Here is a 14,880-nt window from a genome sequence, read left to right on the forward strand (position 1 = left end):
GTGGGTCATTCTCCATCACCACATCCACCTGCACTGGCCAAATCACGGAGCAAAGACCCAGCAGCAGCCCAGGCCAAGGGGCAGACCTGTGTCCCCTCAAAACTGGGATTACCGTGGAGCTCATGCAGCTTTGGGCACTTGTCTGGGCACACAGTCCCATCCAGCAACACACTGGATAACCACTGCGGGCTCCTCTTCCCTCGCAGGGCCTGGCATTAATGCACAGAGTGTCCCATTTTTGCAGGTCTGCTTCTCCCTGTCCTTAGCAGCAGTCCAAGCTCCTCAGAGCCGACCTGCTCCTTCCCTGGTAGCTGCCGCGGGAATCTGGCTATTCCCGTTCCGGCCCGTCTCCCACGCCACGCGCCAGCCAGGCCACGTCTGTGCACGGACTGCCCAGCAAGTTAGCATTTACACCTTCCCTTCGCACCTACCAGGAACGTTAAGCCTCCTGCTTTGCTTAGCAGACTAGTAATATTTTTTTCCAATTTCCTGATGCCTAAGAAGCCATCCCTCTAATGCAGAGTCTGCCTGCAGCTCTCTGCAGTTCCTCTGCACTCAGGAGAGCTCCAGGCCGAGTTGCCCCCAGGAGGAGCCACCGCACAGGGCCCTGACAGGACGCGCTGGTGCTGCAGACTGAGCTCGCTGCCCCGAAGCAGCAGCGGGCAGGACGGGAGCGGGAGCAGACGGGATCAGCAGTGGGAGCAGACGGGATGGGAGCACCGCGCATTCGCTGAGGAGCCAGTTAAGACAGAGAGCTGGGCACCCATGTGAGGGGCAGCTCCTTGCTGAGCTGGGATTCACTCCCACCACCGCCAGCCAGCCCTCCATTATCCCCACGGGAAGTGCCAGCTCCCGGACAGGAGGAGCTGGAGCCAGCCCACAGCACTGCCTTGTGCAGCCCTGCTGCTCCTTTGAGGTGGTCAGCAAATTACTGCTGCCTGTTCTTGGAAAAGCCCTGGCACCCTGTAAAGAAGCATGGCAAAACCTTGAGGTTTTGAGCTTTTAGACTTGCAGGGCTAAAAATTAGGCCTGGCAGGTGCCATTTCTTCAGAGCTTTGGCAACCTGGTTCCTGCGAACTCCTCTGAGCTCGTGGTATCTGCAGGATATCTGACAAGGAGGAGGCAGCTAATATTCCCGAGTAGGCAAGAACAGAGCATCTCCCCCCACCCTGCAGGTTGATTTTAACACTCGCTGCATTCCTGTACCCAGTTCACAGCTCATGTGCACAAGCCACCATGCGGGAGGAGTCCCAAGGCAGTGCCTTGCACAGGGCAGCAAGGAGCGCCCGGGGACAAGAACTCCCCAGGCAGCCGTGGCCAAGGCAGTGCCCTCCTTGCATCAAACCAAAGCCTAGTCCTTAGTCCTGCTCCATCCAGCATGGTCTGTGCTCTGTTACCCTGCCCCAGCACTCTGCGCCTGTGCACACCAGCATTTTGCACGGACAGAGGAGGTTTAAGCTGCATTCCTCCCTCTGCAGAGCTGCCCAAAGGTTTATACTTTTCATTCGCAGGCTAGGACTATCACCTGGCCCCAGCTGCAAAAATGCAAGGAATCTGGGCAGGGCTTAAAGGGTGAGAATGGGCTGCTTTGTTTCCCAGCCTAATAAAAACTATGCAGAAACCTGGAACAAAGCACAAACCGCAAGTTCCTTACAGCCCCAGCCAGGTCCTGCCCGCACTTGCTGCCGCTCCAGATAGGGTATCGCTGAGAAAACGGCTCCTGGTTGGGCTTTGCCCACTTTGTTGTGGAGTTGCCATGAGAACGGGAGCTCCCATCCTTCACTCTCCCTCGCTTGTTGCAACCTGCCGCTTGGGCTGCACCTTCGGCTCACTCGCCGGGATCAGCTCGGGATGTGCCCAAAGGCTGGTTGAGCGCGCATGGGCTCGGCCCACAGCGTCATGGCTTGCGTGTCCCGATGGTGACAGCGCCCGGGCAGGAGGGACAGGAGAGCCCAGAGCCACGCAGGGCCCTGCGAACACCACGGAACAGCGCTGGGGCAAAGCCTGCCCAGCTCTGTGCATGTAGGCGGCGCATGCCGCGCTCCATATGCAAAAGGGAAGGGCATCGGAAGGAAAATACATCTCTGCCAGGTCTTTGGAATCAGTAGGGACTGGGGGACTGACAGCTTGAAGGTGTCTTCTGTCACCTGGCAAAGCATGCAGAATGCACTTCACAATACATTTATTCACCCCTTTCTGCAAGGCTACTAAATTTCAGCACCCAAACAGCAGATGAGCACTGCATCAATGGAGCTCTGGAACATATCACCCCAGTGTATGTATGCAAAACATATGCAAAACTCTGCCCACTTCAGGCACTCTGGGAAAGGTAAAGCTAGGTGCAAATGGCTAGGAAATTCAGTCCTAGCAAATTCTGAAATGGACCAAAGCAAAAGTAGGCAGGTTTAGCTAATATTTCCACAGCCTTCTATGAGGCAGGTAGCTGCCCGGATGCACTTGAGCTGTATGACGAACGAGCACCATTGCAAAGCCTGTTCACATGAGAGGTCCCAGAAGGCTGTGACTTTCACATGACCATCGCAGAAGTCAGAGGGAAACAGGAACAGGACTAAGCTTTGCCAGTGACCAATTCCCTGCTGCAGTATGAGGCTGGCGCTCACACTCAGAGGCACATGCATCCAAAGGACGCCTCTTCCCGTGCACTGGGCTCCACTGCTTGGGAGCAGCTTTGCTCTTGGCCTGGAGAGCCCTTTCTTTGGATGCACCCAGCTGCATCTAAATTCCCACCTCAGCCTGAAGCACCCAGTGCAAACTCCCCTGCTCCCAACCAGAACAAGGTTACTCAGGCCAAGGCTGCCACAAGGGGAAATGTCAAAATAAGCTCTTAGGAAAAGCAACGTCACCAAAATACCCTCCAGAAGGAAAGCTAACGACAATTATTAAGCCACCTGCAGCCACAGCAACAGGAGCTCAGCTCCGAGGCAGTGGCTCTGCTGCCGGACCCGCCACCAAGCACAGATCGCCCGTGTCTCGCTCCTCCTCAGCCCGGTAGGAAGGGAAGGGCAGAGGCGGCCCCAGGGAAGCCTCGTTGCCTAAAGGGGAAGCACCAGCACAGAGCAGAGCTGAACTCGCTCAACCTTGTCTAGGGAGCCTGTAATTCTCAGGAGCGGGCCCAAAAAGGGAAGCCATGCAGGGGGTAAGAAGCTTTCTGAAAGCAAGGGGAGACGCCGAGCCCACTGCAACACGACAGAAAATAACACCTGAACTTTCAGCATTGCATCCTATCCTCAGCAGCACCTGCTCTCGGGGGCAGGAGGAGGCTCCTTGCAGACAGCGGGAGGAGGCCACGCAGCGGGGCCGGCTGCAGGGACCCCCGGGGACACAGCCCCTGCCTGTGCTGGGCAGGCTCCAGCGAGGGCAGGAGGCACTGGGGCCTGGGCTGGCCTTGCCCCACAGCACCCACACCGGAACCCACTGCCTCTTGCGGGACCCCCGGCACTTGCTCGGCGCCAGGGAGGGCACTGGGCTTGCAGCGCTGTAGTTACTGTAGCAGCTCGCTAATTACAGTAGCAGTGATTGGATTAGGGCCAGCAAGCAGCTTCAGGGAAACAACCCATTACAGGAGGGGGAGGGAAATACCCGGCAGGTCTAGGAGCAAAGCCTCTCAGCATCCCAGCCCGGGATGGCTGTGGGAGCTGTCAGGGGGCTACACTTGAGGGCTGTGGTCCTCCCCTCATGCCCATCCCGAGCAGCACTGTGCTCCACTTGCTGCTGCTTCCCTGCTCAGGAACCCGAGCACTGGCACACACTGAATTTGGCACTGCTGGCTGCAGCGAGGAAGGCAGGGAAACCCAGTGGAGTCGGGCACCTTGCCCCGAGTGATTCGCGCTTGGCTCCCCACAGCTGTGAACGGTCTCAGAGTTCCCCCACGCCCGACAACCCCTCAGGAAGCAGCAGGTTTCCAGGCACCAGCCCCTTCCAAACGGACGGAGTGCGCTCTGCCACCGCCACGGTGGCTTCGCGCGGCCCGGCCATCCCGAAGCGCTGCTGCCCCACGCGAGGCCAGCGCGGATCCCGGCTCCATGTGCGGCCGGGGAGGCGCTGCCCGCCGCCCTCTCCTCTGCAGCACCCCTCAAAGCTGATAAAACGCTCCGCAGGAAGCGCACCTGGAAGCCAGCCTTGGGGCTGAACAGCTACAGCAGCTCTTGGCTGCAACCAGAGTTTTCCTCAGGAAACCGAGTATTTTCCATTGCGATAAGCCCTGGCACAGAGATGGTCGAAATAACTTTAAACAAGCGTCCTTTCTCCGGCACTGCTTACAGAGCGATAACTGTGTTCTTGCTTTCCCTTTGCTGAGCCAAATGTTAATGCTTTTTGAGGGGAAGGGAAACACCCCATGGCGTCCACCTGGCTGGAGCGAGGGACTCGCAGGTGAGCGCACAGCGGAGCGGGAGCAGCGCCGCTGCATCCCGCCGGGAGCCCGGCCAGGACGGGCGGCTCTGGACAGCACGCGCAGCTTTCCGGGACAAGAGGAGAGCGCCCTGCAGCAACGTGGACACCATACATGGATCTTGGAGAGGCCTCCAGGCCTCCACACGCCAGCTCCGCTTCCATTTGCAGGCGGCACGAAGTGGGAGTGCTGCGCACCGAGTGCCAGCCCGGAGCACGACGGCAGAGCTGCCCCCGGCACTGCGCGAGGCAGCGCGGACATCCCCGCGAAACGCGTGTCCAGCACAGCTGCAATCCCTGCACAGCAACGGATTGGGAAAGAGGAGGAGGATGCAGGTACAGGCCTGAGGTCAGCTGTGCTGGCAGCGCAAGGCTCAGCGTGCATGCGTCTGGCCCAGCCTTTAGCAATAGGATGCATGTGCCGCCAGCGGCGCAGGAAAGACAACGGCAGAAAAACCATTGTGGGAAAGAGAGGGGAAAAAGAAAAGAAAAAAAAAGGAAAAAAAAAAAAAAGCTTCTGCTTTATTGCCTAATAGGGAGCTAAGAGGTTAAACTGGCACCAGGCCACACCACAAACATCCCATGGCCAAGTTCCGCTGCAGCGCGGAGGGGAACAAGGGCAGGGAAGAAGAGGGCAAGAGAACAGGAAGGCAGTTTTTGGCTAGTCATATTAATGCTGGTGGTTTTGCTCATTTTAGCATTTATTTCGGTTGCCCCCAGAAAACTTTTCAGTTCTGTGTCTCGGGAGCTTGGCTGATTCATTTTGGAACCTCTAAGTCCGTTTCCTCTGGAGAGGCCACAGCCCAGTGGCACATGGCTCCAGTCTGAAATAAAACAGACTCTTCAGCGTACCTGGTGCCACTGCTGACAAGTCTGACCACTCCACATCAACCTACTGCAATGGGCCCCAGCTCTGCGTGGATCCCCAGCACGCTGGCTCTCAAATCCCAAGGGGAGCAAATCCTGTGCTTTATGATGGAAAACACAGGGTGGGCTCGGTGCCTTGCTCACTAAGATCCCATTTTTTCCCCAGCTGTTGCCGAACACACAGCATTACACGTCCTGTCCTACCCCTGCCCGACACAGACATAGAGCACGTACAGCTCTGTGAGATGAGAGGGGTTTATGTTGCTGAACAAAACTTGTAAACGTCACGCTAAACGTGTCTCATTTGGTACCCTTTGCATGGGCAGTAGTGACACACAGGGCAAGACATTGGGTTTTTGTTTCTGGATAACTAAGAGAAAACTCTATTCCCTATCCTCTCTCTCAGTCACCATCACCTGGATGGCACCAAACGCCTCCAGGATTCCCAGCAATACATCCGGCAAGCCCCTGTGGCCACAGCGCACTCCAGCAAGGCAGGTCCACTCCATCTGTGGTGTTCTGGCAGTTTCCCACAGCTCCCAGGGACGGAGCTCCCGCCTCTTCTCCGGAGCGCCTGCTTTCTGCCCCTCGCTGTCGGAAGGAGCGAAGCCACCTCCAAGCAGCGTAACTGCAGCCCGGAGAAGGGCCCAGGCGCCGGGCACAGCAGCGACAGCCCGCAGGCAGCGGCACAAAGCTGCCCGTCCCCCTCGCCAGCGCTGTGCTCGTCCCCAGCGCTTGTGCTGACCCTAGGAAGCGCAGGCTGAACCCTCATGTGCATCCCAGCGAGGCTGCAAGCGGGCTGCAAACCTGCCCCAGCAGCAGGCCCCTGCGACGCTCGACTTCCGTAGCAGAACGACACAAAAAAGCTCCCATTTCCTTTTGAGGAGGCCACTCTGCAAGCAGCCTCTGCTGAGAGCTGCTCTCTGGCAGGCTAGCACAGCGGGCACCGGGGCGTCCCGGCCGCGGGGCGACGCACGGCAGCGCCGGAGCACACGGGCAGGAACCCCAACCCGCTGCCCGAGGCGGCCGGGGGAAACTCCCCGGGCAGACACATCTCGCATCAGCGCGTGGTAGCGGGTGCCGGGAGCCGATTCAGCCCTCCCCGCAGGAGGATGAGCAGCTCAATCCCGTTTGGCAGGCGCCCTGTTCTCAAGGGTTGCTCCCTGGGATCTGCTATGGAGGCTTCCCAAAAAACAGGCGGTTTCCTCTTTAACCCGTGCTTTCCTTCTCCTTTCCACCTCCTCCCCGTCCTGGGCTCTTCCCAGGATGTTGTAGGGGAGAGTAGGTCACCTCAGAGTCCACATGTCTCATTCATTGTAACCAAGAGGTTACGATGAATAAAGATATTCTTGCTAAAAAAGAAAACCCCACAAACGCACGTCCTGCTGAAACGGATCACAGAAAACAGGAGGCAGCTCCCACGCTCAGCAGCTAATAACTGATCTGCAGAGCCAGACGCTTCCAGCAGAGCAACTTTTGCTTCAAGTGTCTTGAAGAGCGAGTAACTGGCGATACTAAATTATGTTAAACAAAAGTTTGATCTGAAAGGCAAGATTAAGTTATCTAGTAACCTATATACGCTGCCTGCCTATGTGACTGCATGACAGCAGCTCAAGCAAGTGGCTCTACAAGTGTCACCGTTCTGTTCCTGTAGAGGCATCACCCAGCGTGAAATAAGGTACAGGATCCCGAGGTGCATGAGGACGTCTTTCCTACCGCACATCCCCACCGCAAACACCAAGCAAGGACCTTTCCTGGCCACGATCCATTCGTAGTTAGGCAGTGCCCCTTGCAGGGAGGGCACAAGGACCCAGTAAACAACAGACTTTAATTTCACTGATGAGGCTCTTGTGCAACTGTAAGGGATTTTACCAAACTACAGAGGTAAGAAAGGCAGTTCCACACTTTTATGCTGGTCATAAAAGTAGCCACCACAACAGCGGCTTTCTGGAAATCTAGATCCCAGTTTCAAAGCAGATGCTGTCTGGAAGGGAGGAGGTTCAAATCAAAGGAAAAGGAAGCTGTGATTGCAACCTTAAACTCAGTCATAGCTCCCAGACAGACTCACGGCACTTGTCACGAGTTTAGCCTTAGAGGTGGGGCATTTCCACAGGGACCTCGGCTACGTTACAACGGCTAGCTTTTGTCATCAACAATCTCACCTCAGAAGACCTCAAAAAAAGAGGGCTCAGCAAAGCAAAACGCAAGCCATGCAGCAAGAGCTGCGGGACCTGTTGGATGCAGAGCCAGCACGGGTGCGAGGCGCGCGGCTCAGCGAGCCACGGGACCACGTGGCGCACAGAGCAGCGAGAAGCCTTCTGGGAGGCGGCCACTTTTAACGGGAATTCAGCAATTTCCATAAATAACTGTACTTGATAAACATCTCTTGAAGGGAGAAAAGGCACTCCAAAAATCTATGTACTGCTCCACACTGCTTCAGCAGCACCATAAATGCAAACAGCTCGCTTCCCGCCGCCAGACACATCACCTACTGCCTCTGCACCGCAGAAATGCCCCCCTGGCAAGGCAGAGCAGTGCCAGGGAAAGGGCAGGCACGCTCATCTTTTTCAGCATAGCCCTTTCATCGTTATTTTTAAATAACAACGTTACTATCACTCCCTTCAGAGCTGAGAACGCGCGTGTGGCTTTCCTCGTCACGCTGCAAGTGAACGCTGCTTCCCACTCGTTCCGTCAAGATAGCAGCTGTCAGCTCCGAGAGAGGCTTAAAGTTTCTTGCCCAGCTCTGCAGTTTGTGCGAGTCACTCGAGGCCGGATTTCGTGTTCCTGAACGCCAGCGACCAGTTCACGAAACGACAGTGTCCAGCAGGAGAACTCGAGCGCCTGCTGTGCAATGGGCCTTGCGCAGCCCCGACCCTGAAGGCACCTCAGCAGCTCCATGGAAATTCCGCTTCCAGGCTCCGCGGGATGCTTGGGAGCCGGCGGCAGGAGGCTGCTGAGCACCAAGCGGTTCTCCCAGCCACTCGCTCCCTATCCCAGCTCCTTCCCTACACGATCCAGGGATGGCCCAAATGCAGGCAGGGGCTATTCTGCTCAAGAGCATTGTTCTAGCCCAGTCACAACCCCCCAGCCAGCACATGCACACATACAGGCTGCTAACATGGGAAGCTTCTCCTCTGCCCTGACAGCTGCATTTCAGGTGTGATTTTCTGGTAATGGTTCTAATTTTTAAATTAAATAACTAGGAGTCCAAGGCAGGGAGTTTTTTAATTCCCAAGGGAGATCCCTTGACTCCTGTGAAAAGGGCTGTGCAGGCCTTACATAGTTAGTTTTATCAGAAATTGCATTTTGCTCCTTAAGAACAATAACGTTGCCACAAGTTCTTTAAAACCTCTTAGAGACTCTTCTGACAGACATATTAAAAAAGCTCTGAGAAAATCTGGTTCAGAAACCATCCCTTTGTGCCTATATTTTAATCCAGCAATACCCTGTCCTCAACTCGGTCTCAGCTACTGCACTTGGTCTGGGAAGGCTCTGCAGACAGCAGCTTCACTCTCCACATCGGGTCTCTGCATGGCCTCTGGGAGACCCGTCTTCACTTTCCACATGGAGGATTCACTCCGCAGCTCCAAGCAGCCCCGGATCCCATTCCCAGCACACCCCCAGCCAGGAAGGGCTGCCGCATGCCCTGCGTGCCCAGGCCGCCCCTCTCCAGAGCGGCTCTGCCGCTCCCAGGACGGGAGGCAGGTCCCTGGCACGGCAGCTCCCGGCCCGCTCCCGCAGAAAGCGGCTTCCCACCCGGCACGGGCGGCAGCCCCGCTCCGCAGCGGCTCTCAAACAGGAGCAGCCGCTCCCGGGAACGGCTGGTTGCTTTCCTGCCCCACACACCAACGTGCAAGGCACTGCCTTTCATTCTTACAGAATCCCACTGCTCTTTTATTTCAAACAGATTGACTTTTAAAAATTCTCTAGGCATCTCTTGGATGAAGAAAACCTGAAACACGTGAGCTGACAGTAAGAGACTGAAGAGAACCTACACGAATAGCTTCAGCAGACCCGAAACCGTCCTACCCTTCTTGGCAGGGCGCTGCAGGTTCAGCTACAGGCACTGATCATTCTCTCTCTTCCCAAATAAGACAGGAGAGGGCGGGAGGCAAAGGGGACACCACAAGTTTACTGGAGATGTTGGACTGTGCTTGGTGGCTACGACCACCTCAGCACCCTCCAAAGGCGACAAGCCCCACGATGCCCAGGAGCCAAACGGGGGAACGTGGTGGCCCTTCCACACGGATTGGAGGGGTCAGCCCGGGGAATCCCTCCCAATCCCGGTCCTTCTGAGAGGTCAGGTCATGGCAAAACCAGGATCCTGCATCCGCTGCAGGAGGGAACCCACAGGTTTCAGCCATCCAAGAGCAGGAGAGGCAGGGAAGGGACGCTGCCAGCCCGGAGAGGGACACCTGACCGAGCAGAGCCTCCTCCTCCTCCATGAGGGGAAATGGCTCCCTGCTCACCCAGGTCGCCAGCGGCAGCCAAGGAGCAAGCCAGACGGGCTTGGATAACTCTCAAGCATTAATTCCCTAAAACTCTCACAGCTTCTCCCCTCCTCTGGCCATGTAGCCCTGCCTTATAGAGTAGCTCTCTGTCCCCCTCTTGTGATAGGACCAAGAGGACTAAGATCGCCCAAGAGGAGGGAATATTAAGGAGAAAAAAAAAAATAAAAAAGGCTCTGACCTCTGAGGGGCCATGTCACAGCTTGTGCTCCGGGACTTCTTTTTTTATTAATCCAAAGGCTCAATTCCTGCTTCCGACAACAAGCGGGTGTCCCACGACACGTGAACGGTTCTCCCCGCGTGGGAAGGGCGGGCAGGACGGGGAGCCCTTCGCTCGCACCCCGAGGTTACGCTTCCAGCTCCCGTCCTTTCCCCAAACCACGACGCCTCTCTCCATGAACCTCCAGTAATCCCCATTATCCCCATCCTCACGCGTGCCAACCGCCCCGCTTCCCAGCACGGCTTTGCCAGCACGGAAACTGCTCCAGAGCCAGCACCTCCGTGTATCTCCATGGGCTCTGGGGCGAACGCTCCTAAAAAGCGACGTTTTGGCCAACTGCGAGCAGCAGGACCCAAGAACCGTATTCCTGAAGGGGGGAAAACGGGAGTCTAAAGAGGATGGGGCGCCTTGTGCCTCGTGCTCCTTGCGGGAAGCCTGACAAGGGGCTTGCAAACATCATAGGGGCATGCACATATATATATATATGGATATGGATGCATCCACATGGATTTTACACACGTGTGCACACATCCACACGGATTCCACAGCGTCCCCAGGTCCAGCCCTGCCCATCCTAACGTTATCTCAACCTCTCCTTCACCACCGCGACCAAAACGGGCCATTTTCACCCCGATTTCCCCTCCTCCCCCCAATTTTCCCCCCTCCCTCGCAACGGGCGGCAGGGCGGCGCAGGAACCCCCAGCGCTTAAGTGTAAAGGAGGAGGAGGTAAAAAATAAAAAAAAAAGGGATGAATGTTACCATTTTTGGACATGAGCGCTATGGGGCAGGGCCTGGGGGGTGTCGTCCCCCCCCACGGGCCGTGGAGGAGCCGTTCGCGGCGCTGGCGGCTCCTCCACGGCCCGTGGGGGGGGCGATGGCGGCGGCCTCCGCCCGTTCGCAGCCGCGGAGCCGCCGCGCGCGCCCACCTTGCGCTGCTGCTTCTCCCAGGCGGGGTCGAGCAGCAGGTCGCGGTCCCAGTCCTCCTCGGGCTGCATGTAGTCGTTGCTCTGCTGCGGCTCGTAGTGGTCCATGGCGGCGGCGGCGCCGCCCGCCCACGCCGCGCCCTCATTGGGCGCCGCCGCCGCGCGCATTGGGCGGCCCCCACGTCCCTCACGCCCCGCAGCGGCGCCATTGGCTGCCTGCGCGCTACGTCCCGCCCTCTGCATCGCGCCGGTGGCTCCGTGCCCCCTCCCCCGTCAGCGGCGGAACGGAGCCGCCCCTCGGGCCGGCGGGAGCTCGCGGTGTCGCCTCGGTTGGGGAGGATTTGCCTCTTTTTCCTTTTCTCTTCTTCTTTTTTTCCCTTTTTTTTAAAAAAATAGAAATATATTTTAATTTATTTTTAAATTTATTTTTAACTTTTAAAAATTTATTTTATTTTAATTTAATTTAATTTAATTATTTTATTTTAATTTAATTTAATTTTATTTTATTTTATTTTATTTTATTTTATTTTATTTTATTTAAATTTATTTAAATTTATTTTTTATTTTATTTTATTTAAATTTATTTTTATTTAAATTATTTTATTTATATTTTATATGTATATTTTAATTTAGTTTTGTTTTATTTCATTTTTATTTTTAATTCGTTTTTATTTTAAAATATTTTCTTTTTTCTTCTATTATCCTTTTATTTGCATTTTATTTTTTTTCTTTTATTATCCTTTTATTTGCATTTTATTTTTTTATTTTATTATCCTTTTATTTGCATTTTATTTATTTATTCATTTAATAAATGCATGTATATATATATATATGCACTTTGTTTTTCCCAGCACCCACAGCCCATGCCAAGGCGCTGCCGCTGCCGCCCTCGCTCGTAGGCGAGTGTCGCGGGGCAGCAGGGGCAGTGCAGCGAGCACCCGCTATGGGCGAAGGCCCCCGTCCTGCTGCTGGGAAAGCCGGTTTTGTTCCTCGTTGCCCCCTGTGCGGGAGCCGCTTGCCAGGACCGATGTGCGGGAGGATGTGCAGGGCTGCTGTCCACGAGAGCTGCAAGGGGAGGAAACCCCGACCACTGCAGTAGCCTCCCCACTTGCCTTGCCTTTTTCCTTCTTTTTTTTTTATCCACAGCACATAAAGATCACCATTTTCAGAGGCAATGGTGGGATGTTCCCATTTGGAAATTATCTGGGAAAGCAGGAACCTCGATCCACCAGCCGGAGGGGGTCCTGTTGTATTACTTTCCCTCCCTTGTCATTTAAGGGCCCGCTATTAAAAGCTACGTTTCACACCTCGCCAAACGTGCTGGAAGCCCTCAGCTGCCATTCAAAGAATGAGGATTTTCCATGTTTTCCAGGAAATGCTCCATGCTGTGGAAATCCAAGTCCTAACACTTGTAATGGGTTTCTGTGAGGCTGAATCATCTGGGCACTGCCTCCTTTTCCCCCTAATTCTCCACACCGTTTGCACTTTCAGCTTCATGATCCTTGCCTCTCAAAATCAATTTTCCTCTGGATTCCTGGAAGATGTCTAGTTTTGCACTCCTAACCCCGTACTAACTCTTGACTTAAAGGATTCCTGAAGGAAATGGAGGGATTGTTACTGGCGAGAGTTTCTTAACTCGTGTGCCAGGACAGTGGCACAGCTCACAACGGCAGAACGCCGCAGAGCAGCAAGGGGAGCTACGACAGCCAGCGCTCTCCGTAAGAAAAACACTCGCGTAACTGCAGGACTCCTCTGTCTTTCCACATTATATCTCCTGGAGCTCTCTCCTGCCCTGTACGAGATTCCTGTTGATCGCCTTGGGCATTACACAAGCCCCCCAGGATAAGCTGGACTCCAGCTACATGTTTCTGACTCAATGAAAGAAGAGTCAGTTAAATTTTTATTTATTTATTTATTTTTTCCGCAGGGCAGCCAGCAGAGCCTTGGTGGGAATGGCTGGACACATCCTGCTCCCTCAGCCTGCAATACACAAAAAGAAAAAGGAGCCTAAGGGCATTTCGGTGCTTCTGTTTACTGCCTGCTTGCTGCTCTTTGTGCCTGGTGTGCTAGCCACAGCTTGGGAGCTTCCCGGAGGAGATAACCCGTTTGCTTGCTCAGTAAGGGGTCGTAAGGCTCTGTAAGAGGCCGGGCACGTGGGCACTGCTGCTGTAGAGCAGCACCCTGAGCTGCTCTGGAGTGGCCCTTGACTTGTTTGGAGAGCACTCACGGCCAAGTTTCAGTGCTTATGTTCTGCAGCTATGCAAAAACTTTGCAGCTCCAGGAGTTAGTGCTTAAGCTTAAACCACGTATTGGGCTCCTGCAGTAAGGAGTTGGACCAGTTAGATATGTTTTCATCATTTCCACCAGCAGAAACGCAGCAGCTCTGAAGTGCAGCCAACTCCTTGGGGACCTCATGGTGGATCCATCCCTGGTGGAGTAGGGGAAGGGATGTCAAATGCCCAGGTGTTGGGTAAAACTGTTATGACCAGGAGCAACTTAGACAGGGATGCTGTGCTAGCCGGAGAGGAAAGAGGGTCCTCAATAAAGCTCCAAGAATAAAACATCTCGTCTCCTCTTCAAGGCCTCTTCACCCCAGTTATTCTCCTCTTCTACCCTGTCCTCAGCATCCTGACTATCCTCCATTCCCTTTATTTCCCTTTTAGCAGAACTTACTTCAGCTAAATATAGTCCCCCCAGCCCTGCTCTCCTGGAGCAGGCTCAGTACCTGTGCAGTCTCCGCTTCCTGCTGCCTGGGTCCCAGGTTTGCTTGCCCAGAGCAGAACCTTTAGAGACAAAGTAACTTACAGAATTGTCTTAAAACACCAAACCTTAGTACTTCTGCTAATATTAAAGCATGCAGTAGTGTGACAGTGATGATTTTGTCACAGAGCAAGTGTGACGGTCCTCGGAGACCACAGCTGAAGCTCTTCTGGAAAGGGGCAGCAGCAAGACGGTAGCAGGAAGGCAAGCATGGGAATTAGTCTTTCTGGCTCCACCCTTGTCCTGGCTGAAAATCTTTTCTTATGAGAGAATTGCTGAACTCTCAGATCTGTCATTATTTAACTCCAGCTTAGAAGTTGTTTCAAATCTCTTCTCTTGACCTCAGTGTTACCTGTAATTGCAGGTCTTCCCTTTCCTATCACGGAGCATGGAAAGCTAGCCCTCTCCCATCTCCAGTTATCACCTGCACAGTGGTGCCCTCAGGCTGTTTCCAAGCAGAACCTCTTTTTAGGCACGGTTTTAAATGACTATCTTGGAGGCATGGCCAATAAATATGTCATTTCTTCTGAGGAGAACAGCTTTTTTAATCATACTTCAGCTACAGTGTGCTGCACTGGCTTCCTTCCATTGCACCTCTGCCTCTAACCTGTGTATCTAACATTGTCCGTGGTGACACTAAAGTCACTTCTGCAAAGTCTGTCACCGCTATCACATGTGCTGGGTCCTTTTGCAGTTGCAGCTAGCATGGTTCAGGCATGCAATAACATGTTCCAGCTGTTGCAATAGCTTGTCGGCCACCCACGCCTGACCAAAAGCCCCATTCCACCCAGGCACGCTTACACCAAGGCACTGGGAATGCGTGTCCAAGCTTTCACGTGCTTCCAGTGATCTGTGCCACGCTGGAGAGCCCAGATGCAGTCTGTGCCACGGGCCTCTGATTCACAGTTCCTCAGAGAGAGCCTGCAGGGTGCATTGAAACAGCCATGCGCCTGCAAAGGACGGTGTTGCAGAAACCTGTTGCTGGAGAGCTCTGTCCCCTGGTCGCGTGGCCAGGGCTGGTGTAAGACCCGATTTTAGCACAGTTCTTTGCCTCGTTTTTTCTGCTTCTTGCGTGCTGCAGGTCCACGACGATCCCATACGGGGCACCGGGGAGGCAGAGGCATGGCAGGAATCTGCTGCAAGCAGGCCAGGCTCTTACCAAAGTGTTCGGTTCCTGGTGGAGGAGTTCGT

At 54.5% G+C, this 14,880-nt stretch overlaps 1 protein-coding gene across 6 annotated transcripts in view; it reads right to left on the reverse strand.

The window, feature by feature from the left end:
* ACTN1 (actinin alpha 1) overlaps positions 1–11,037 on the reverse strand; it is a 70,087-nt gene extending 59,050 nt beyond the window's left edge. For all 6 annotated transcript variants that reach the window (XM_026038192.1, XM_026038190.1, XM_026038191.1 and 3 more), the window contains exon 1: positions 10,933–11,037. In XM_026038192.1, coding sequence (XP_025893977.1) covers positions 10,933–11,037 — 105 coding nt within the window. The remainder of the gene's footprint in view (positions 1–10,932) is intronic.
* Between the last annotated feature and the right edge of the window lie 3,843 nt (positions 11,038–14,880).

This window comes from Nothoprocta perdicaria, unplaced genomic scaffold (assembly GCF_003342845.1).
Source record: "Nothoprocta perdicaria isolate Ctin4 unplaced genomic scaffold, notPer1 scaffold_204, whole genome shotgun sequence".
Taxonomy (NCBI): Eukaryota; Metazoa; Chordata; class Aves; order Tinamiformes; family Tinamidae; genus Nothoprocta; species Nothoprocta perdicaria.